This window comes from Stylophora pistillata, chromosome 12, assembly GCF_964205215.1.
Source record: "Stylophora pistillata chromosome 12, jaStyPist1.2, whole genome shotgun sequence".
Taxonomy (NCBI): Eukaryota; Metazoa; Cnidaria; class Anthozoa; order Scleractinia; family Pocilloporidae; genus Stylophora; species Stylophora pistillata.
In genome coordinates, this window is record NC_142530.1 from 24720465 (window position 1) to 24744197 (window position 23733).

Sequence of the window (23733 nt, forward strand, 5' to 3'; positions counted from 1 at the left end):
GGCTCAGTTTCAGCTTCAGAAATTCGTTTTTATACCCAAGATAATAATGAGAAAGAAAATATTGAAAACCAAGAATCTAGAGAAAGCGTCAACTCGCAGGAATTCGAAGAGACACCGCCGAAAAAACAGCGTTTCACTAAACTTTCAACGGCGAGATGGAGTAATGACCTGATATTACGTCTAATAGACGAATATGAGGCCCGGCCCTACCTTTGGGACATTTTTTCGAATGATTAACACAACAGAGATGTCACAGGCTGCTCGCGTGACTTTGCTCGCGCGACTGCCGGTGAACTCTCATCAACTATCACGAAGTTTTTTGGCCGTTTGACCATGCGAATGATAGTTGGTGATAGTTGATGATAGTTTGAAGAGAATCAACTATCATCGACTATCATGCGCCGCTTGACCAAGGCTTTACGCAGTCAGGAGGTCAACGCCACGGAAGACGTCGATTAAAAAATTAATTTCTACTTTTAGTTAGAATTTCGAAAATGACTGCATGTGTTTACCATCTCATAGGGCGCCAGACCTCAAACTCAACATAACGCATAAAAGTAGCGTTGAGGGCCAAATGGAAATGAAAATAATTTGCCGTCGCGGTTTCGGTTCGCAAACGACGCAAATTTTGCTGATTCCACGTTGTTTTGCAAACGGCGGCTAAGAAATGAACAAAGTTTTAAAACGCACGTGCTGGGCTTTTGTTCTTCCAATGTTTTTTCACGTTCCCGTTGCCGTCGCCGTCGTGGATGACTTCTGCACAGGTTGTCGAAACGTCAGTCACAACCACCGACAACAGTCCTTCTCAGGACTACACTCACCCGAACGATCACACTACACTTTCACACAATAAAGTGCATTTGTAATACACAGAGTAACTAATAATACCATGTATCTTGCATCATCATAACAGGACTGTTTCTTTTTTTTTATAGATTGGTGGATGCGGAGATAGCATCACGTAAACAGTAAGTGTTACTTAGGCACACTGCTGTCATCTGAGTAGTTTACAATTAAATGTCGAAAGAACCAAAACGAAGGTAATCATAACTTCGAATCAGAACAAAAATTACGATGATCAGTAACCAATGAGAACTCAAAGTAAAAAATTTTAAAAATATATTGAATATAGACATTACTTTTTTACTTACCAAGACTTGGAATGTTATCCCGAAGGTTTGAATAAAGTAAAGTTTCTTGTCTTCGAACGAAGTAGGACAACATCAATACCCAAAACAACAGCCAAATACACTCTTCTGATTCAGTTTATTTCACTTGAAGAACATTTGTTTAGACCATAACTATTCCTTTTTTGATTAATCAGTTCTTTGTATAGTTCAACAGATTAAATCATTTTAAATTATATATTACTTTTCTTGTTTATTGATGTGTTTATTATCTTGTAGGGAAGAAGAGGGAGAGGCCATCGTGAAAGAAAAGGTTTCAGAGGTAAGATAAACAATATTATTCTATTTTCAGCTTCCGTCTTGATTTTAAATTGATCTAGTGCATCGGTGCGAATTTTCCTGGATATTGCATTCTGAGAAAACTGAGGAAATACTTGTAAGTTCCCGAAATTCCCTTTTCATTTTTTATCATTTTATTTTTACCTTTCTTCACCGGAGAAACATTTTGTCAACTTGGGTTGGCAAGAGGAGATCTGTCCACAAATACATGTGGCGAACATTCTTAAAAATCGTCAAATGCGCCAAGCTGATTTTGCTTTGACAGATTTGACTAAAATTCGCCCAAATCGTGAAGTCCATGAACATTCACTTGGTGTGAAGAATTCCCTCAAATCGGCAATTCTTGTGACTGCGTGCATTTCTGGACATGAGTGAAGCGAGGACTAGTGTGCTGTCGTTACAGAAATCTTTTTCCCTCACCGAGAGTAGCTTTGCGCTCTCTCCCAACGGAAAAACGAATGGATTGTGCGACCTATCAGTTGGGAATTTGTTCACTTTCAGACTCCAGAGGCCGTGTACACGGAGGGGGATGTGAAAGCCTTGAAAGAACAACACGCTGAGGAGATAAAATTACTACAAGAGGAGTACGAGTAAGTAAAGAGTTCAGGGGAATGTAAACATCTTCCTGTTAGTATAGGTAATCGCATGGGGCCGAGTAAAATTAAGGATTAATATCACGCGTGTTTTCGGAAGTTGCTGAAATTGCTGAAATTTCTGCCACTTCCGAAAACACAAGTGATATTAATCCTTAATTTTACGAGGAACCATGTGATTACTTGTTTATAATATAAGGGGCAAAATGTTTTCTTACTGATCTCACGCAAAACGGGACGCCATTGTTACAAAACAAACAGAAATTTCTTTACCTTGGCAGCCGTTTCTAAGCGATTTTCAGCCAATCATTTTCAAGTAATTTTGCCCGGGGCAATTACAAAAATTAAGAAAAAATGCCCTCTGTCTTGACCAATCACAATTCAGTAATTTTGCCCCTTATATGATAAATTACACTACTTACTCCCGCGACTCTGTGATATTTCCTATAGTGGTAGGTTAGCGAATCTCTCCCTTCTTGTTCGAGGATAGGATCACGTTTAAGGCGAAAGCTATCTAAATTCACGAGAGTCCATCGTATGCCCTCGGCAAACTTTTCACTTCCAATATCTGTCGATTCATTCCCACGGTTGTTCATCTTACATTTCTTCGTTGAATATTCCTTTGAATTTGGTGTTACAGGTGAACCTGCTCCAACAGCCATCTCGTCACAATCTCCACCTCCCCACAAAGACCTATTCATCTTTTTTTCTCGCTGGTTTGCGAGCAGTGCCTCGCCCCCCTCCCCCCTCTCAAAGATACCCTCCCCTACCGACCCACAACGGCCTGAGTTAAACAACGACTGTCACCGACTGTAACAAAATTGGTGGTTTTTCGCTTATGATAACCAACAGTTGTCAGCTTTATAATTATCCTCGTTTTATCTTCAATACTTAATGAGAACGCTGTACAGACTAATGTACTCACCTTACCATGCTCGTTCACTTCAGTACCCAATTTACTTTTGCTCGTCAATAGGCAATAATATTCGTATTCCTCGACGGCCCTGGGACGAGTGAGCGCTTGCGCGTGAATGCGAGGCTAATGCGGGGAAAAGTTGCGGCGAAATACAAGAAAGTTATGACCGGTTTGGCAGAAATGGAAGTAAATTTTAAAAACTGGAAGGTTCCAGAGCTTAAAAAAAAATACTTGCAGGCTCGAGGAATATCTGTCTCCAACAAAAAGAGGGAAGAATTAGTCGAACTGACGGAAAAAGCCTACAAACTCGCTCTCGAATTGACCGACGACAGTGAGTCCATAAGTGATGTTGTGAATGCTAAGTTGGTTACAAGAGATGATTTAATCCCAAATCCAGAAATCCAGATGGTTTCTAACCTTCGATTGGTCAGGCTTAGTTGCCTTCTGAATTCTGTTTGTCGTGGAAGCATTCTTCAAACGACTCGTCTCCGGATCCTGGCGTTGATTCACTTCTTTTCGTCGGAGATGTTTAGGAAAATCAAATATCGTAGGAACAGGGCTTGCCTTTGTTGGCCCTAACCCTCCTTCAAAGTGTTTAGAGCATATACGAGTGTGCCTTGTGACATTTAGGCTTTCCAGCCGGCATGCTGCGATCCACCTTCGACGTCTTTCCTTTTCACTTATTCCAGGAGTGTACTGTTTTTTTTCGTCATTTGTTGGAAAACAGTGGAAAGTAACATTTGCAACTTCGGGGTAATTGATTGGGTTCTTTTTCTTAGCCTCGCTGTTGGTACATTTGTAGGCATAACAGTGATGTTTCGGCATTTTTATGCGAAATCGAAGAAATCACTACATAAACACTACAAGTCTCTTCAACTTTTCCCCGCATCAGCCTCGCATTCATGCGCAGGGCCTACTCGTCCCAGGACCGTCGGGGAATACGAATATTGTCTTTTGGGCTACTCTGTTGTTAATCAATTTTGTTTTTGTCAGGTATTTTAATTCTATTGTAAATATTTCTTTTTCCCTAGAAAAATGTTGTATTAGTTAATAACAATGCTGATACGGGTTGATCGCTCAGGTTACATTACTCGAGCGCCAAGCTAGCTTTTTTTTTTTTTTAATCAAATGCCATTTATTCAGCTTTACATTCGTCCCTTTTAATTGCCTTACTTCTTGGAACATTATCCATGCGTTCCCTCTTGCAGCCAGTCTTTCAATTTGGTTGATTAATCAGTTGTGGCTTCAGTATTGTTTGTCATTTTCCGTCCGTTTTCATAGGAAGAGGTTAAACGAGCTTGCTCAAGGACTGGGACCGTATTCACCTGACATGGAATATTCTCATCATGTTGTTGACGGTAATTTTATTTCGTCTCCTTTCTCAAGCTCCTGTTCGCACAAAGTTCTTATTAGTTGATTTATTCTAAATCAACTAATTTAAAGGTGTGATTTGGATATATCAACAAAGTTGAAATAGTAAATTGGCCAATTTACCATTTCAACTTTGTTGATATATCCAGATTATTTCGTTACTCCTACCGACGCAGCCCTAAATAGTTTCTTTCGAAACTATCAGTCTTTATTAATTTAAGGGTGACCTGAAAGCTTTCTGAGGGCGTACACCTATTGTGTACTTCGAAAAAGTTTGAAATACTTAACTAAGTCTTTCGTCGGTGTTCTTCGCAATTGGGCATTAAGCGTCGGAAACGCTCCAGGTAGTTCACGAATATCTCAATCGGAATTTTTTTGATTGGGCGTAAAGCGTTCCTCTTCCTCCCACGATATTACATAAATTTGAGGTACTGTACGCAATAGTCCCTTTTACAGTTGTGGGCTTGGTGACCAAGCCTTTGAACAGGAGTGAGGCTAAGGGTGACCTTGTTGTGATAGAGACCTGTATCTAGTTAGCATGATAACAAAGAAATTTGTATTTGAAAAGCAGCAACATTATCATAACAAGGTCACACTTAGCCTCACTCCTGTTCAAAGGCTTGGCCACCAAGCCCACAACTGTAAAAAGGACTATTCTCCGACTATTGCAGTCTATTTTCAGTATGAGTCGCACTTCCTATCTTTTCACATATTGCCTTGATTATCAGCATTGCCAAATAAAGGAGTGCATTGCCTATAATTGTTATGTTTGATCTCATTTGTGAATCAAGATGTTAGGCTTGCAAAAACGAATCTCTTTTGTTTTGTTTCCTATAGCTGCTACCTCACCGATGCTTTTCAGGCCTCCTTCACTGGTAAGATCGCCATCACCCGAACAGGGGAAATCGCCGCGACCGCCATCAGAAGCGAGGTAAGAGATGGAAGGGGACAAAGTATATGGGTCTGCTCCAACAGGAAATTTAAATGTAACAGGACTAAGCTTTTGGTTAGTAGTAGTGAGGTTCCTTAACTTCTTTTTGGTACCATAATGTACAGTTAACAGCTCACACTGAAAGTTAGTGTCTGCTGTATCCACGGGCTTCCCATGTGTTCAGACAGCCCCCAGATAGTCACTATCTTGTAACCAACCCACCTCCCCTCAGGGATTTTGTTCTGATTAGCCGTACGCGTCGTAATTACTTTGGTTTGGATCTTATCATACTCAATCAAAAAGCGATTGTTTGTTTGTTTGTTTATTTGTTTGTTTGCTTTTTTTGCATTACCAGTGGCTATGGCTTCGAGTGAATTTCTTTTGAGTATTTGAGTATGGGGAAGAAATAGGGATGTGAGTGCAATGAGCGAGATGAGAGATAGAGATGAGATAGTTTATTACCAAATAAAATACATTGCAGCCATAGGCTGAATTGCGTGCTCTTCACAATCTTTGATTATGTAAGACTATATAAGACAACCAATTACAAAAATGCTAAGACCTAAATAAAATTACTAAGATAACAACTATAACTAATATAGAGCAGTGGAATAGCTAAAAATCTAGGTTAGCACACGCGCACTTAGCCGGGATAAATGAAGATTTAAAACGATCAGTGCGAAAGCGCGGCATGTTAAAAACGCGCCGGTGTCTAGTATTGTAAGCTGAAAGATGCCTATCTGGCAGCAAATTATATAATTTGTGGGATGCATTTGAGACAGACAAAAACAGATCCGTACATAATTTCATGCGTGCACGTATGTTACGCAAAGCCAAAATCTGAATAGAAAATCAGCAAGGAGTATTCTTCTTTTCAATACAAAACCTCTAAGATCGTTGACACCAGGGACTAATGCTCGGAACTTCAACTTTTCTCAAAATTTACTCGTACTTATCCAAGATAAAGTTCCGTCAAGTGTTTTATTGGCCTGTCGAAATAATTTTATACTCCATCTAGAAAATAGTTGTTTCCTTCCAGAGGGAGCTTTTAGTTCTTTACACACCGGTTTTTATGTGTACTTTTTCTCGAGATCGCTTTAGTTTTTTCAATGTGATCTTTATCAATCCTTCAGGCCACAATCTCAGCCTCGGAAACCAAGACCCCGCATCCCTAACTTACCAGAGTGGGGTAAAGATTTACCCGAAGATGTAAGTGTTGAATAAGTTTGTAAGACGTCTAATTTGTTTGATAGCTATGAATAAGGACTCTTGCTTATATCAAGGCATCCCAGTTGTCAAGGTGATGGTGGTGGTTATGGAAAGATCATTTTGCATGGTGCAATATTAGATATACTTGACTTTGTCGTTGTTACTGCCATTGTTGTGGTTAAGTTTTGTTGTCTCTGTCATCGTTATTGTTGTTGTTGCTGTTATCATTGTTCCTGTAATTCAATAATGTGTGTGTGTGTGTGCTTTCAGAGCATCAACGAATTGTCTTACTCGTTCGTTACGACTTATCTCCTCCTTGTATCATTGGTGATGACCGATCGCTGTCTAAAGCGTATTAGAACTTAAGGAAAGGAACTGTGGTCGCCCCAATAGTCAGGAGTTTCCCGTTTTCTTAAAATTCTCGGTGTTAGGTACATTTAAAACCTCATGATAAGTTCAAATTAGTTGTATTAGAATAAGTTTGAAACGTTTTATTTTGTAAACGAAACTGACACGTGACTTGCCAGTTTAATGTTTAGTTTTACACTGTCAGTTTTCTCTTTTGCTCAAGTGTCTTATCATTGTATTATCCCTCCTGTTTCAGTTCCTCGTTCGGCTCCATTTGTTTAATGAAAACAGCTCTAAATACCATCAGGAACTTACTGACAAAACACGCCGAGCAGTGAGTTTTTACACTAGAACAAGCAGTATACAATATATATTATAGCAATAATCGCATGAGTGACGGAACGATGGCAATGGTTTCGCTTGGCTTCGCTCTTTGATTGGTTGAGAAACCTCGTACCAGGCTCTCAACTAGTCAGGTGCTAAGCTGAAGGAATTTCAATTTAGTAATCCGAAATTGCTTCAGGTTTGTTGTACATCGCCATGGGAATGGTCCTGAAAACTCGTGGTACATTCTCAACCAATCAGATTCAAAACCGCGAGCAGCCGTGACTTGGTCACTCAAGTTTCCCTCACGTTTTTTAGATTGAGTTCTCTTTGGCTGCCCCCGATAATTTTCTTTCATCTGATTGTTCCCTTGCGACTGCTTTGGTTTTGGTCTTACGACATTCAACCGAACAGCGCTCTTACACCAATAAAGCAGGATCACTTAGATTTTTTCGCGCTTTAGACAGTTTGCTTATTTTTTACCCTGTTTTCCGTTTGGTTTCCAATGATGTTCTCCTCTTGTTCGACAATCAATCGAAAAACACTCTTAATACAAATACTTGTGCACTTGGACTTGAGATGAAAACTACGGGATTTACTTTATTTATTTTTTCGAAATCGGCTTTGACTCGCACTCGCTGTCATGTTTTAAGTTAGAAATCATTTGGAGTTCTGAAGATGCAATCGCTGATAAACACAGATGTACTGTTTTCTCTTTCTCTTTCTGTCTCCCATTTTTGGTGGATAGGAGCTTTTTGATGTTATAGAAGCGTTTGGAATTTGTCATCGCCCTGGTTGAAAAGCGCCCGTTGTTAAATAAAATACTTTTTAAATAGAAATAAAATAAATAAAATAGTTTTTATGTCTGTGTGTTCTTGCTTATACTGGATTTTACGATTCTTTCTCTGTAGATACAAGAACGGTATGAACTACAAATGGCTGTACAAAACAGACTGGTCCACGCTGAAGAAGAAAGGGAAGAAGATACTGGTTTGTCCTTCTCTCTTTTTCCTTTTCCTTTTCATTTTTATGGTGCCTGTTAGCTTTTATTTGTTATATGATGTGATTTTTTTCTGTATTAGATATCTGTCTCCCTGCTGTATTCATGCCAACACGCACTGGCCACGTGTTCTCGCCCAAGGCCCACTCGTACTTTCACCCACCAGGTAAGAGCATTTTATATGATCAAAAGAGTTGGTACAGTCTTGGGCCCTTGAATTTTGGTTAAAGTAGTAGAAAAATCTCCTGATTCAAGATTCTTTGAGCTTTTTTTTATAGGAAAAAATCTTATTGTAGTTCAGTATTTGAAAAATTCCTCCGTTACCTCCCTTGGTTTTAAGCTTTCCACAATGCGGTGTCTTGAATAGTAATTTTTGACAAATCTTTGTTTCACGCACGTGTTTCTTATCATCTTTTATGTTTTGAAGGCATGGGTTATGACCCAGTTATTTTTTCGTCATTTTTACTTAGGTTCATCTCAGGGCCGACTTACACAACCGCCATCTATGTTCAAGCTGCCATCTGTGCCATCAGAAGCTGTATCCTTTAACAAAGAGTTTACTTAGATCACTATCTTCTCAATTCACTCTTAGCTTTAACTGTTACATACTATTTCATACACCACATCAAGGGAATAGAACACAATCATTCAACTGAAGCGTAACATGACATTAGCGGTGGTTACAATTACCCGTTGCCGTCCAAAAGAGGGCAGCTGACCGGTTGATCCTTTAACTTAAGTAAGCTCAGTTCTTACGATTATAAGTTGAGCGAGGAAGGTCAAATCAACCGAAAAGCACTTCTTAAATAATTTTAACTACAAGTCTTTCTCGGCATCCTCTAGAGTATGTAAGTGGAAAACCCAGCCTCGAGCGAGGTATCAGCCGTTACGGCATCGGTTCATAAAATAATCTTTCCCCTTCAGGTCATAAAAAGAAAGGAGAAATGTCTGAACCGCTCCTCTTTAACATTTCTACTTCTTTAAAATAATACTGATAGCCCAGTTAACGGGTTCTTGTTTGGTATAAATTGAAACCTTCGTATCGTGTCACGTGCTTTTTTTCTTGACTTTGATTAGCAAGCGTCAATTCTTAATCTCTTCGAGCAGAGCAAAAGATACAACCAAGCAGGACACCCATGGTATACGCATGCTCACGATCAACCAAGACCGCATACCATAGCCAACCCTGAACAGTCACAAGCAGCCCCACCACCACCACCCACCGCTTGTGACATGTGGTCGCCTCCTCCTTCCCAGAGTAGGGCACGGACAAGATAGAGCTCGCGGGAATTTGACTTTCCATGTGTTATTCTCCCACGATGCGGGGAAGTGCGCCGAAGAAATAGTGAGAGTTTCTCGCCTTACCTAGTTGGGCTCATGGACAGCTTGTAATAGGGTTTTTCTGTATTATTAATCGAGACCACATTGTTGTGGGATTTTTTTCGAAATAAGACCGGCGAGATTCTTTGTTTGGCGTTAGCACCGGTTTTGTAACGTATTTGAAATATTATGTACTGATGGACTGGGTGGGAGAGACAAACAAGAAAATATTTGGTGCGATGTCCGTACGTTGTCACTGACGGCCTAATATTTTCCGTTTGGCACTAGCTACCTTTGTCAATATGTAGTTTATCATACGAACGCGGTTCTTCCTCTTTCGCTTCGTCTTTCTTACTTTATTAATGATCGGCTTTTTCTGGCTATGCTCGCGCTCCATCACGTCTGTTTTTCGTTTAAAGTGTGCGGCGGAGCCACACGTGTCAGATGATTTTTTATTACACGACTCGGGCAGTCAGAGGGCCAATAACTAAAATCAACCAATCAAAATGCTCTATTGCCGGTCAATATTCTCTCAGTATTGGACCGGGCACTGTCCCAAATGGTCCCAAATGATACCGCACTTGTGTCCCTTTGAACTTCAGTCGTATAATAAATCTCTTATTAACCAAGCTTGCTCGGGACCGTACTGGAAGAATAATCGGCCCTCGGTCTTTTTTGTACGGACCTCGCTGCGCTCGGTCCGTACTGTCAAGACCTCGGGCCAATATTCTCCCAGCCCTTGCGCTTGGTTAATAAGATATATTATGTATCGAAATTATATGAACATCGACAAAGCCTTTTTAAATACCTGGAAATATTTCTCAATAATAATGTAAATTTGTTCAAATTATATGGAGGATATCACATGGCTGCGCGCGGATACGAATTTAGTTTATCAGCACAAGAAGATGAATTTGTATCCAAAAGCGGAAATGCAATGATCTGTTTAATTTATATAAATATCATCTGAATCACAGACAATTTTTTAAAACGTTTTAAATAGCACTAAATGTAGATATCACCTGGACGTTTACTTAGCTCGCAAAAAAGCTACTTCATCTTCTGAAATGAAATTAAATAGGGAATAATACACGGACTCGTGTAGATGTGGAATTTCTCATTGAGTATTCAACTTGATATCGAGTTGAACGCGAGGAGAGAAATTTCACATCATGAAACCGCCATGTAGATGAACTTTACTACTCGAAGACATTGCTGTCTTCCTAAGTAAAGGTATACGATAGCGATCCTTGCGCGGGGAGGTGTCATGTTTTCGAGAAGAGGAGAAATGTTGATATTTCATCAATGTCTGTAAAATAACAAATTATTGAAATAGTGCTTTTTATGATAAATTACAACTTGACAGTTTTATATCAGTTTTGGTGGTGAGGTTTAGAAGCATAATTTCCTAAAATTACAAAACAAAGCCATTGTGCCATCTTCTATTTGAAGAGAGAGACATATTTTTTCAAATGTTCGAAAGTTTATTCTTGGTCAGCAATTATTAATTTGCGAGAACCTATTTGAAATACATGAATTTACGACGCACTAGCTTTTGATATTCGCAAGAAGTCAAACAATTTCGTATCCTCTTCTATTGTAAAGTAACACAAATCTACAATTTTGATTATATTCAAAACCAGAATACCAAATAAAATCTATTTTATCGACATAAAATTCTCTCGAGTCTTTTGCTGATCCTCTATCAACCACTAAGTGCCGCCTGTTAACAAAAACTACAGCACGTGCTAATGATGGGTGAAAAATGTACGGTACAGCACGTACTCTACAGCACGTGCTAATGTACTCTACAGCACGTGCTAATGTACTCTACAGCACGTGTTAATGTACTCTACAGCACGTGCTAATGATGGGTGAAAAATGTACTGTACGGCAGCTTAATGTCATAATAATCATCGACTTACAAAACTTCGTGTCTGTGCTCGGGATCGAAACGGTAAAATAAAAGCCTCATAGTTTAGTGATGTATCGATTTTGATTGAGCTCACTTTCAACAAGAAATCGCAGTAGCCTTTTTTCCCAACTGCCACGGTTCTTATCACTGTGATAATCCACAAATATCTGTTCTCGTAATGCTTTCGGCAGTTTCTTTTTCCTTATTCCGTCAATTCTGACGACCAACAAAGAACCTTCATGTGCAATTTTACTTCGATACAGCGCCATTTCTAGTTCTCCCTTGCAAAACTTACTGTCCAAGTAGTTCTTGGACATCACCGCCAGTACCTTGCGACTGGAGTAGACACTCTCCGCCATGTTGTCCGTCAGAGGCCTTCCCAGTTCAAAGTCCCTACTGTGGATGCAGTATTTGACTTGGTTCCCCTCCAAGAGGGGAATTATGTTGCTAGCCACCCAATGACGGTCCTTGTTGCTGAATGTCACGAAAACATCGTATTTGAACTTTCCGTCACAAGTTTTGCCTGCAAAACAAATTTAATCGGTAGTCTAATTCTTGGAAAGAGTGTGGTTCCGCGGAACATTGGTGCAAATTGTTTGTTTTCAGTCATTTGAGTATTTAAGCCCTCGTTAAGAAACTATTTATAACAAAATCCACAAACCGGGTACACTGGTGCCAAGTAATCGTTCACATTTCTTTTTTTCGGTAGTACGGCTGTCGACAACAACTCAGAGCGCTTTTCAATTGACCGTCGTTAAATCAAAACCGAAACTATCACAAGGGCCAATCAGAGGGAAAGAAAATACCTTTATGAGCCATTCAGATCTCAAAGTAAAAACAACCTAACTGCCAAAGCCTGGGGAAACGCAGAGGACCAAGTCGTGATTACTTGAGAGGAACAGCAAAACTAATGTAATCTCGGCTGGTAGTTTCTAAAGAAACTGTTTGGGGCTGCGTCGGTGGGGGTAACGAAATAATTTGGATATATCAACAAAGTTGAAATGGTAAATTGGCCACCGTAACGATTACAAAAGCTGACGTTTCGAGCGTTAGCCCTTCGTCGGCTTTCTTTCGACTTTCAATTGAAAATTGCTTAGTGACCGCTTGCGTATCCGCACTTTTTACCCTTCATTACCATCACTGCCCCTCCGCACTCTGCTTTTCCTATCCTCATCAGTAAGTATAAAGCTCTCTATTGCTCCTCATATACGGTATGTCCCTCGCTCCTTCTTTCTCCTCACCACACACTGGTACCTAGCTTTCTGTTCATTCCACCCGCGCACTTTGGTCTCACTCATACTGACCCTTCTTACCTTACTGTCCACTGTAGTCAGTCCGTATTCGTGTGCTAGTGTTTCTTCATTCCTGCTCGCTAATTCTTCGTACCTCGGTCGTTTCTGAGTCACGACTCGTTCTCCACCTGTGCCCCTATCCTCCGTTTATACATCCGTTCTTTTCCTACTCACTTGGCGTTTCTCGTTTATGTCTCAGTCGCTAATCAATCTTTTCTTAGTCGTTGCTCTTTCGCTCCTTACTGTCCTTTCCTCGTTTGTTTCTCGTACCTTTCCATTTCCACACTCGTTACTCGAACTCTCAGTTACCTCCTTTGCTATTCGCTTTTATCTCCTTCGTTCTTCATTTCAAGCGCACTCTTTCCTCACTCGTTCCACGCTCTTTCCTCACTCGTTCCACGCTCTTTCCTCGCCCGTTCCCCCTTCGCACTCGCTAACTCTTTGCTGGTACCTCACTCGAGCCTTCGTTGCTTACTCGAGCTTCTGTGAGGCGGCCTACGAATAACAGCTGAATAGAAATTCATAGTTTTCCCAAGACCTCTTTTAGTAGTGTACATAATCCACCTATCATTGGCCCCTTCGGTTCTTTGCTCAAACATGAACCTTACTAATATTACTAAATACACTCTGTTCTTGAAGTGGTGGTTTAATGGACGCTGACATTTTACTAAGTTACATAAAACTGTGAAATAAGCCTTATCAACAAAAATCAGGTTATATATTACACAACTTACAAAGTACCACTTTCAGTACTTAAAAAACGGTAAATTTCTTAAATACGCCCTCAGTTGTTGGCGTACAAATGAGGAGGTACCCCAGTCACAAAATCAGTGAATTATGGTGTTAGTTTCCTTGGACATTTCCATTTGAGATCCTTTTTTGGCCGGTGGTCGATAGAAGTTAGTTTTCAGTTACGAACTACTGATGATGTACCTTGCTGTTTCCACTCTTGCCTTTTTTTTATCATCCTTCGAAGGGAAACCAGTGCAATCAAAGCCAAGAGAATTCCCCCAGCAACAACGGGGAAGAGAATAATCCACATAGAGGAAGAGCTGTCATCGGATGGTGCAAACTCTACGAAATGTAAGTAGTAAAACTTTACATTCAAGAGTGAATTACAGCTCAAACAGAATGAAGATCAAGAAGAGTGGCATAGCGAAGGGCTTGGTTAGCCAGCCACTGTTTTAGGACTAAAGACGAGATTATATATATGCGTTATTAATCAAGCTCGTTCGGTCAAGATGGCTGGATGCTGGCCGAGTTCCTTTTTGCGAAAAAACAACGAACAGTTATCAACCGGGCTGGCTCACTTTCCGAGGTGACACTTTCAGTCGAAATTGTGATATGGGAACCCGGGTAAAACTAATTCCATTCGAACAGTTCTTCCCGTTGCCGAGATGAGTTCGAAATTTGCCGGGTGAGATGGAAAAGGGTAGCCCACCAAAACACTCCAGAGCAAAGACATGATAATGCGGCATACCTCACTGTCAATGGCCCTCTACACTTGCACCATCAGATTAGAGACCTAATCAACTATGCACGACGCTCTTAAAATTAAGAATATTTCACTCTACCAATTTCGTGTTTTGCTTCCTCTAGGGCTATCTTCTCCGTAGACATTCCGAAGGAACTACTCAATGCACAAGTGTATGTACCAAAATCAGATTCAGACACATTGCTGATAACCAGGATCATCTCTTCGCTTTTCCGTCTCGCCTCCGAGCTTTCAACCCCGAGCGTGTATGTTTTGTAGCGTGGATCTGATTGGTTCAATTTGTTGCCTTGAAACATCCAAAACGTTGCCACCTCTAAGAAAGCTTGGTACATCGATGTGCATTTGAGTTGTACCTGGGTGTTGAGAGCCGCATACACTGTTTCCCATTTGGTCGAAATGTTTTGGACGTTATCTGGAAGAGAGGACACAACAATGATGTAATCACAATGGTCTGAAATGGGAAAATTAAGAACCACATCTATGGAATGCTCTTCTTCTGCTTCCTGATTTCTTCAAGTTTGTTCCACTTCACCATTTTGATAAGTCATTCAGGATTCCATGGAGGATTTTGTAATTAGTGTAAGCATACAGCGACTATGAGCATTGCTAATCCTCCTTCATTGGAAGCTAATTCCTTCCGGCTCACCCCCAGGCCCACCCAGTATTTTGTCAGGCTTTCTTGGGAGTTGGCCAGAGTACCTTTCTATACTGCTGAGTGAAAAAGGTAGAGGCACTGTTAAATTAAAGATTATTGGCCATGAGCCCAAGACAGTTACTCCAGGGCTCGAAGTTGGAGCGCCAACAGTGAAGCCCCAGCATCTCTCATGCGAAGAAAGCATTCTTGCGCGCTCGTGTTTCTCATGGAAATACAGGATTCGCTTCATTTTGCTCTTTCGCGGAGGCAGCTGTATGATGTAAAGTATTACAAGACAGGTAGACTTACCTTTTACATCAACAATTACGGTCATTTTAGGGCTTATGGCTTTTTGCTCCAAATTAAATACTTCACATTCGTACCGCCCTTCATCTTTTTCAGAAACATTTAGAATGTGAAGCACCATTGTAAAGTTGTAGTGAAATTGAACTGTGTCTTCTCTATAACGGCTCGGTTCTTGACTTGGATAAAATACCGTTCCGTTGAATAACCAGTAGTGATCAGATAAGAACCAGCTAACATACAAGACGTCACACGTTAAAGTGACATTTGAACCTTTGGTGGTAATCTTGTAGCGAGGATGAGGTATGATCTCAGGAACTTGCAGCGGTGAGGATTCTGTTAAAAAAAAAAAAAAGATATGTAGAGTGAAAAAAGCCGTAATGTGCTTGCAATTCCTCTTTTTCAATTCAATTTTTCTTTGAAATTGTTGCTCTTTCTTTATATACTTGGTTAATTAAATACTGACGAGATGAAAATGAACGAAAAAGTTCCAGGATAAAATCCCAAGAGAGCGAAGTGGTGTTAGTACTTTACAAATGTCACATAATTCTCCTTCCTGGTTTATGAAGTTTATCCAAGAAGGTATCAATCTTTGAGCCAAGTAGTCAATGAGTTAATAAACGGATCAATAAAACGATCTCCTGGTCACTCGACTTATCCACCATTCAATCACTTACTGATTTAATCAGTCAATGAATGAATCAATCAATCAATCCTTGGAATACACAATCAAACAATTTTTCAATCGGTGCTTAGTTCAGTCGTTTAATCAGTCAATCCCTCATTTATTCATTTATACGATTAAATCAATCGCAGATGCAGTGATTCAGCCATTAAGTCAGTCAGTCAGTCAATCAGGAATCGTTCAGTCGGTTGGTCTATCGGCCGGTCGGTCAGTCAGTCAGTCAGTCAGTCAGTCAGTCAGTCAATCAATCAGTCAGTCAATCTGTCAGTCACTGAATCGGTCAATAATTCAAGCAAAAAATCGCTTTCAAAGCTTGCGCCCAAATCGGTCGCTCTCACCTTCAATATCGACCGTTACGGTTTGACTTGCTTTACCAAATGCGTTCATAGCCTCACACGTGTAGTTCCCCTGGAGACGAATTTCAGCTGACTTGATCTTCAACGCCACTCTGTTTTCATTCGGATCTTTCCGTAAACTGAAATCGTCGCTCTCTGATATTTCCTGTGTATCTCGTTTCCATTTGATGGTAGGTGTCGGCCACCCTTCAGCTCCGCACGGGATCAGTCTCTCACTCCCCTCCTCGATTTCCACAAGCTTTGGCAACGGTAGTATTCTGGGGGCAGCTTGACACATACGCGAAAGAGAAAAGACAGATCAGACATAAAGGATAAATTTATGGATTTCAACATACAGGCAGACGAACAAACAAACAAATAACCAATGAACCGGGTCAAATTTTTGATGTTGGGACAGAACAAACAATTCCTCTATTCGCTCTCAAGAAGGGTTTGAAATATTAGCTTTAGAAATTATTTTTGAAGCCAATTTACATTCATGAACTCAGTTGATAAAACCAAAATATGTTGTACTACCTCCCACCGACAGAGCACCTTAATTTCTTTAGAAACGTACCTCCTTTAATAATTTTTTGTTTTCGAATTCATACTAGAAAAATTAAACGTAGAAAACAGGGATAATGTCAACATTTCATGTAATCCTTAAGATTATGTTTAACCTCTTTAGAAAGTGAGTGTTCATTTGCTTGTTTCTTAGAAATCGTTTGAATAATTATTTTCTCCGAGTCAGTGCTTGGTCCTCTCCCTTCGAGCCTGGCCAAGCAGCAACTACTTAAAAGTTAAAGTGTCAGTTTGAACATGTTGCATTTAATTACAGTTTAAGTGAAGTTGGAAGACACCCTTGTCATATTCGTCATTTTTCCTGACTGCGCATTCATACTTCCCTGCGTCCTTCTTGGTAATGTTTATCAGGGAAATTTCTGTCCAGCGGGAAGAATTCGAAAACACACTATTGTTGATTGGTTGACCATCTTTGTACCAATCGATTACGTCACCGAGGCCTTTTTGCCCTGTTAGGCAAGTCAAGGTGAGGTTGTCTCCCGGATCAAAGCTTGTGTTTATTGGATGAACTTGTATCCTGGTTGAAATGCCGTAGGTTCCAGAAAAACCTGCGAGTTAAGCAACACTTATGTCTCAGTTAGCCCTTCGTCGGAGCGAATCAATCGTTTCGCTCCGACAAAGGGCTAAACGGCTCGAAACGTCAGCTTTTGTAATCGTTACGGTGGCCAATTTACCATTTCAACTTTGTTGATATATTCAAATTACTTTGGATAATACCGTCATGTCTAGTGACATTGATCATTGCTCCAACGATATTTGGATTATGTTTTTTGTCTGCGTAGATAAAATCACACGTTTAGATATGAGACATGGATGGAAATTCCTCGATGAAAAACTGTCCAATAATCGTAAAAAAAAAAAAAAGAAAAAAAAAAAAAGAACTTCGGGGCTGATTTAACTCGGCGTCAACGTTCGTTTCGGTTAAGAGACTCATTAGGTACTTTTCAGGATTTTTAATCAAACTCATTGAACATCGCGTTCAAAGTCCCCTTCGCGAATTCGATATGTTAGCGGTCTGGTCTCTATCGCAGAATGATTCCCAACCGCACGTTCACGAGTTACAATTTAGACAACATTTATGTGTCTTCCCACTGCACAAATTTTTTTCCAACCTCGGTCAAATTCTGGTCAGGTATCTGACAATTTTCTACCGACTGAAAGCTCGATGTTAGAACTCGAAAATTAGTCTCTAAGTTCTGCTTGCAGAATTATTCAAGCTTCCCATTGGCGAAGAGGTGAGAATATATTATTAGTATTGACCTGGTTAAGTGTCTAGCCCTTGGGCATTTCTCCTTTATCTTGGTTATCAATAATTGTAGTAGCTTTTTATATTCAAGTGACTTTCAATTGCCAATTCGTCATGGGTTTTTCATTTAAGGAAAATAAAAAAATTATCATATTTGTTTTTTTATAGAGCATTATGAAGACAAAATTAGCGCATCAGAAGACATCGAGGATTTTGCTCTTCTTTTATATATGTATATATACTTTTAACTAATATACATTTTTCGACCAATTTTGTTGTGTATACTCTATGCTTTCTAGAAATACGAAAGATTTATCGGCCAATTCGAATTTGCGTGTATTTTGAAAACTATTTGTAGAAGCCAATTAAAGAGTGTCGACAATTTTGAGTTCGGTGGTTATAGAACAGTTGTGAGGATCAAAAGCAGAATTGTTTGGTTGTATGTGAGATATTGCTCTTGACATTAAATTCATGATATTGTCTAGAATCAAGAGGTAGCACGCCGCCTAAACTGTATTTGACTCGTGGGGGAGAGATCGAGTTACTCGCTCTGTCTAATGCAAGCGAAAGAAAATGATTATTTCAAACGGAAGGGAAAGTGGGAACTAAAATTTATCTATTGGCAAAACTCAGGAAGAAAATCGAAGATTTGTCCATAATAATACAAGCCATTTTCTGAGGTTTGTCTCTTCGCTAGCCCAGCATTACGTTGGTATACTCCAGTCCAATTTCTGCTTTTGAATCGTAGATGGTATCGCTTTAAAAGGTAGTTTGGTTTTCAGTTAGAAACAAACTTTCAGTATTTCAATTTTTTGTGCCAAAAAAGAATTTGTAAATAGAAATGAAACAATTGGAAAAAAGGCTGAAATACAGGAAAGATACTCACTTGGGGACAAAAGGACCACCCAAAGGATAGAAGCAGCCCCAAAATACATATTCGCCTTGTAGTTTGATTGAACGTAGCGATTTCAAATCCACACATTCAAGTTGAGAATTTCCGAATAAAGTCATGATATTTATACACCGGATTAAAACCACGCGATCTACATTAGAGCGTTAATAACGCCCCTACAAGCGTCTTATTGAGACAAAACAATCAACAGATTTCAGGCAAAAACAGTGCAATAATTTCAACGCAAACGACGTTTGTTCTCATGCTGCTGAAATTGGCGGGCAAACGTTTGTTGGCAACACCTGCCCCAATAAGTAATTTATTTCTAGTCTCATCTTAAATCGAAAAAGAAAAAAAAAAAAAAAGAAACTACCCGTACGTTAATTATGTCCGCGAGGATTTAAAAATTCAAGAAAATTAACGATTGCATATACATGATAAACTGGAAAAATAGCATATGGTAGACCTCGACAAGTTATTATATTTTGATTTGAAATGAGAGGCCCCATATTCTTGAACACCACTAAGATCGTTTAAAGAAGAATTTAAAGGATTATACTATTGTCCCACGCAAACACGATAAAGATTTGTTAGTTTCCGAGAGCTAGTATAACAGCGTTTTATCCTCCACCTTAACAAATTAGCTCGAAATTAAAAAGGCTAGAAAATATTACACACTTTCCACGCAAACAAAAAAAGAAAACAAAACAAAAGAAAAAAAACAAGCAAGAAAAGAAAAGAAAAAATATTGAAGGTGATAATGATTAAAAGGAAAACATTGGCATCTTTCTTGAGCCAAATCTGTATAAAATAAATGTACACCGCATTATTGACGAGAGAATTTCCTTTTTTACTGTAAGCATGGGCGAAATTTAAACCGTCCAAAACATCTTTTCGTCTACGTGACTTAAATTTTATAGCCTCCTTCTTTAAACAACCGGGTCTTTGGCTGCGGTTGCATTTAATGAGGCCCCCGCAGAAAAAGCACAATTGCCTTGAGAAAGAGTATCACGAAACGAGGGAACTGCCTTAAGCAAGAATTTTTCCTTATTGGCAAGGTGTGACAACGAAAACAGATGTTTATATCTCGGAAGGTTTCCTCGTAAGTTGCTGAAAGCATATTTATGTTAGAACTGGCTCGCAATTTGTGGAAAAAATGGTGCAAGTAGCTGACCGTAAGACGCCAACAAACTGCGCTTTGCGAATGACGCCGAAATATGATAATGAGGAAACAGGGTTGGAATAAAAGGTCCAACGTATTGCCAAGCCCTTAGTAACAACAACATGGTTGGTGTTTCTTGAAAATAAAAGATATCTTTTTTAAATTTGTCATTTGAAATCCGATTCCGAAGATTTTCTCCCTCTTCAGCCATATTGGGTCGATTCTGGGGTTAACATCATGATTTTATTTTATGGTTACCCTTGCAAACAAATATCTAAGTTTTTCTTTCATTTAAAGGAAATTTTAAGTCGCACAAACATGAAAATATAACTGAACGAATGGATGAGGAAAATATTCAAATTGAAAATCCCTAATTGTATATATTTTGTACTGTTCAACAACAGGGCTCGCTATTTTCTTATCTAAATCATATTCATCCTCTCTAAAGTTGATTTTGAGTTGATTTCGCTCTCGAATTGATACCTTCGTCTTTTAAATAAATGATTTTTCTCCAAAGCCATCGATCATCATTTCATTTCTCCCACAACAATTTCTTAATTCTATAAATTGTAGCGGTCGTATGATTGGATCAGATCGGTCACGCACTTCTTTAATTTTACGATTTCTGGGAAGCAATTAACACAAATGGTCCGCTGTCGAAAGCCTTGGTTGCGGGCGATGTTTCCGGTATTTCAGTGGGATGGTATACACTTAAATAAATTCTTTTTTCAATAGAAAGAATAGACAAATTGGAGAAGGCGCCATTAACTCGGGAACACTGTAAGCCGCGAAGAGTTTTTTAATAACTTGTGTGCCATGTTGTCGCTAAAACTCCACGCAACAGATGTGTGGCTGTCAGGAAAACATGGTTTTCGTTTTAATTTTCTCCAAAACAGATTTGGAGCATTAGCACAGAGGGAGTAGAGTGGAGTGACACCCACTTCAAAATATTCCAGGATTGTTTCGAGGCGTTCGACCTACAAAAAAAAAATGTCATGATCTTGTGAAGGAAAGAGAAAGGGCGTGGAGTTGTGTAACAAATATTGACAAATCCAAAACCTTTTTCGCCCTTCGTGGTTTGAGATTTATAGGCAGCAATTTTTTCGAGCACGTATCCTCAGTTATCCTAAACATTTCTGTAATAAAGGGGGTAAAAGCGACGAAAGGGTTTCAATTTTAATCTTAAAACTCGGCTTCTAAACCAAAAAGAGTCAAAATGTGATGAATAAACGTTGAGATAATAATTCTTAATTTTCTTTTCTTTATGTGCCGTTCATCTGAAATCCACTGTTGGATAATAGTTCACTTCAGTGGGTTTTTTGGGGGAGATTTCAAATCTGTTGCACATTTTTTAATATCTAAAAATGTCGTTAGAGTGATTTTTCCTTTGTCTGAGTGCACATGCGACCGAAACTAAGAGAGGGTGGGAGGTACAAACATAAACACTGATATCAAAGTTGCTGACAAAGTCGGTGCTAGCTTTGCGACAAGATTTGTACACAATCACTCTTCTTTTTCTGACACCTCCACTCATAATAATACGAGAAGACGCAGTGAGACTGGCTACCCACACACGCTAGATATTTTGTAATATAAGCTTAGAAAAACCGCATCTTCAAGCGTTTACTTTTTGCGATCAAAAGGGATAAACTTGAACAAATGTCTCCTTATACTAAGGTCAACAATTATTAAATAACAACCAAAATTTTCCTTTTAATGCTTATCTGCACACGTAGAGAGATAAGCCAATCAGGATAGGCAATCTTGTCTCGAGGTCCAACCTTCAAGGAGTCACCCTAATAAAGCAAATACCTTATTTTTTTATTCTGAAAATTTTCTTCACCCAATCATGGAATAGGTGGGAGTTGCAACAATTTTTAGTTGATTGTAAAATGCTTTCGCTACGTGACTGGTCTAGAAATCAGATTTGTCTTAACCACATTTTGAAAGTAAGTCATCCGTGATTTAAATTTCCTATTACTCGTATTCCATGGCTTCGTTATTGCTTCCTCCTGAAATATCCTTTATTTTGGAAGGTACGACTTTGGTTTCGCAGTAATGAATCCAAGAACGTCTACGCAGAGTAGAACACTTTTACGACTTGCTTCTCATTGTCTCCTCAACGGATAATGGCTATTACTGTGTGCTCTCCTGAGAGTGAAATATATCATCTGCTTTACTGAAACCTAGCAGATACATTTATTTCATCTCGGTGAAAAGTCCTTGTGAGCCTGTGGCGATGTTCGATTGACAACTGCAATTTGACAACTGCAATTTGACAACTGCAATTTGACATTTTAGCCACTAGTGGTCGATTTGCGATTTTGGCCGCTATTGGCCGATTTGCTATTTTGGCCATTAGTGGCAGATTTGCTATCTTGACCTCTAGTGACTGATTTGCAATTTTGGCCACTACTGGCCGGTTTGCGATCTTGACCACTATTGGCCGCTCTGATTTTGGCCACAATTGGCCGATTCACTATTTTGGCCACTGGTGGCCGATTTAGGATTTTGGTAACTTGAGGCGGAATTGAAATTTTGGCCACCAACAGCTTTTTGGCCACTAACAACGTTTTGCAACTTTAACAACTAGTGGCCGATTTACGATTTTGGCCACCTCTGGCGGATTTGCGATTTTGGCCGATAGTGGCCAATTTGGTATTTTGGCCACTAGCGCCGGTTTGAGATTTTGGCTACTAGTGGCCGATTTTGGATTTTGGCCACAAATGGCCGACTTGGAAAATTTGGCCACTAGTGGCCGATTTCCAATTATGGCTACAGGTGGCCAAATTGGGATTTTGGCCCCTAGTGGCAGATTTCGGAATCTGGCCACTACTGGCATACTTAGAGTTTTGGCCACTAATGACTGATTTGCTATTTTGGCCATAAGTGGCCGATTTGGGATTTGGCCACTAGTCGACGACTTACGATTTTGGCCACTAGTGTTGCGATTTTGGCCACTAGGGGTGGATCTTCCATTTTGGCCACTAGTTTCCGATTTGCAATTTTGGCCACTAGTGGCCGATTTGCTATTTTTAGACCACTAGTGGCCGATTTGCTAATTTGGGCACTAGTGGCCGACGAGCGATTTTCGCCACTACTGGCCAATTTGCTATCTTGGCTACTTATGGCGGATTTTCGATTTTGGTCACTAGTGGCCAACTTGCGACTTTGGCCACAGGTGGACGATTTGCTATTTTGCCAGTAAAGGCCGTTTTGAGATTTTGGCCTCTAGTGGCCGATCTGAGATTTTGACCACTAATGGCCGATTTGAGATTTTGGTCACTAATGGCCGACTTTTGATTCTTGCCACTGCTGGCCGATTTGCTACTTTGGCCACTAGTGGCCGATCTGGGATTTTGGCCTTTAGTGGCCGATCTAAGGTTTTGGCCACTAGTGACCTATTTGGGATCTTGGCCATTAGTGGCTGGCCGATTTTGGATTTTAGCGACTAGTGGCCGATTTGGAATTTTAGAAAGCCACAAAGTCCATCGATTTTGGACACTAGTGGCTGATTTAGAATTTTTAATACTTGTGGCCCATTTTGTATTTTGGACACTAGTGGGCGAGTTTCGATTTTGGACACTAGTGGCTGATTTGGGATTTTGGCCACTGGTTGCCGATTTGGGGCTTTGACCACTAGTGACTGATTTGGGATTTTACCCTCTAGTGGCCGATTTGCTATTTTGGCCACTAGTGTCCGATTTGAGATTT

General features: G+C 39.8%; 2 protein-coding genes across 2 annotated transcripts in view; one reads left to right on the forward strand and one right to left on the reverse strand.

Annotated features, from left to right (window-relative positions):
- LOC111323577 (uncharacterized) overlaps positions 1 to 11155 on the forward strand; it is a 27015-nt gene extending 15860 nt beyond the window's left edge. Inside the window, exons 21-31 of the mRNA XM_022926963.2 lie at positions 936 to 968; positions 1407 to 1449; positions 1968 to 2056; positions 4257 to 4333; positions 5184 to 5277; positions 6411 to 6486; positions 7091 to 7168; positions 8070 to 8148; positions 8241 to 8324; positions 8629 to 8696; positions 9236 to 11155. Of these exons, the coding sequence (XP_022782698.2) occupies positions 936 to 968; positions 1407 to 1449; positions 1968 to 2056; positions 4257 to 4333; positions 5184 to 5277; positions 6411 to 6486; positions 7091 to 7168; positions 8070 to 8148; positions 8241 to 8324; positions 8629 to 8696; positions 9236 to 9436 (922 nt within the window). The 3' untranslated portion in view covers positions 9437 to 11155. The remainder of the gene's footprint in view (positions 1 to 935; positions 969 to 1406; positions 1450 to 1967; positions 2057 to 4256; positions 4334 to 5183; positions 5278 to 6410; positions 6487 to 7090; positions 7169 to 8069; positions 8149 to 8240; positions 8325 to 8628; positions 8697 to 9235) is intronic.
- Positions 10942 to 18977, reverse strand: LOC111323576 (roundabout homolog 1). Its single transcript, XM_022926961.2, has 7 exons — positions 18852 to 18977; positions 16974 to 17267; positions 16141 to 16425; positions 15124 to 15453; positions 14260 to 14592; positions 13619 to 13759; positions 10942 to 11916 (listed from the first exon to the last, which is right to left on the reverse strand). Exons 1-7 carry the CDS (start codon positions 18898 to 18900, stop codon positions 11450 to 11452), a joined length of 1899 nt encoding a protein of 632 aa, XP_022782696.2. The 5' UTR covers positions 18901 to 18977; the 3' UTR covers positions 10942 to 11449.
- Positions 18978 to 23733: the final 4756 nt, after the last annotated feature.

What these genes read in the sequence shown, in the direction of transcription:
- LOC111323576 (XM_022926961.2), bottom strand. Translation starts at nt 18,900, where the DNA reads ATGTATTTTGGGGCTGCTTCTATCCTTTGGGTGGTCCTTTTGTCCCCA. An exon ending in GGTGGTCCTTTTGTCCCCAA is followed by an intron (nt 17,268 to 18,851) that starts GTGAGTATCTTT and finishes CTTAACTCGCAG; the next exon opens with GTTTTTCTGGAACCTACGGC. An exon ending in CGTAACGGTCGATATTGAAG is followed by an intron (nt 15,454 to 16,140) that starts GTGAGAGCGACC and finishes TTTTTTTAACAG; the next exon opens with AATCCTCACCGCTGCAAGTT.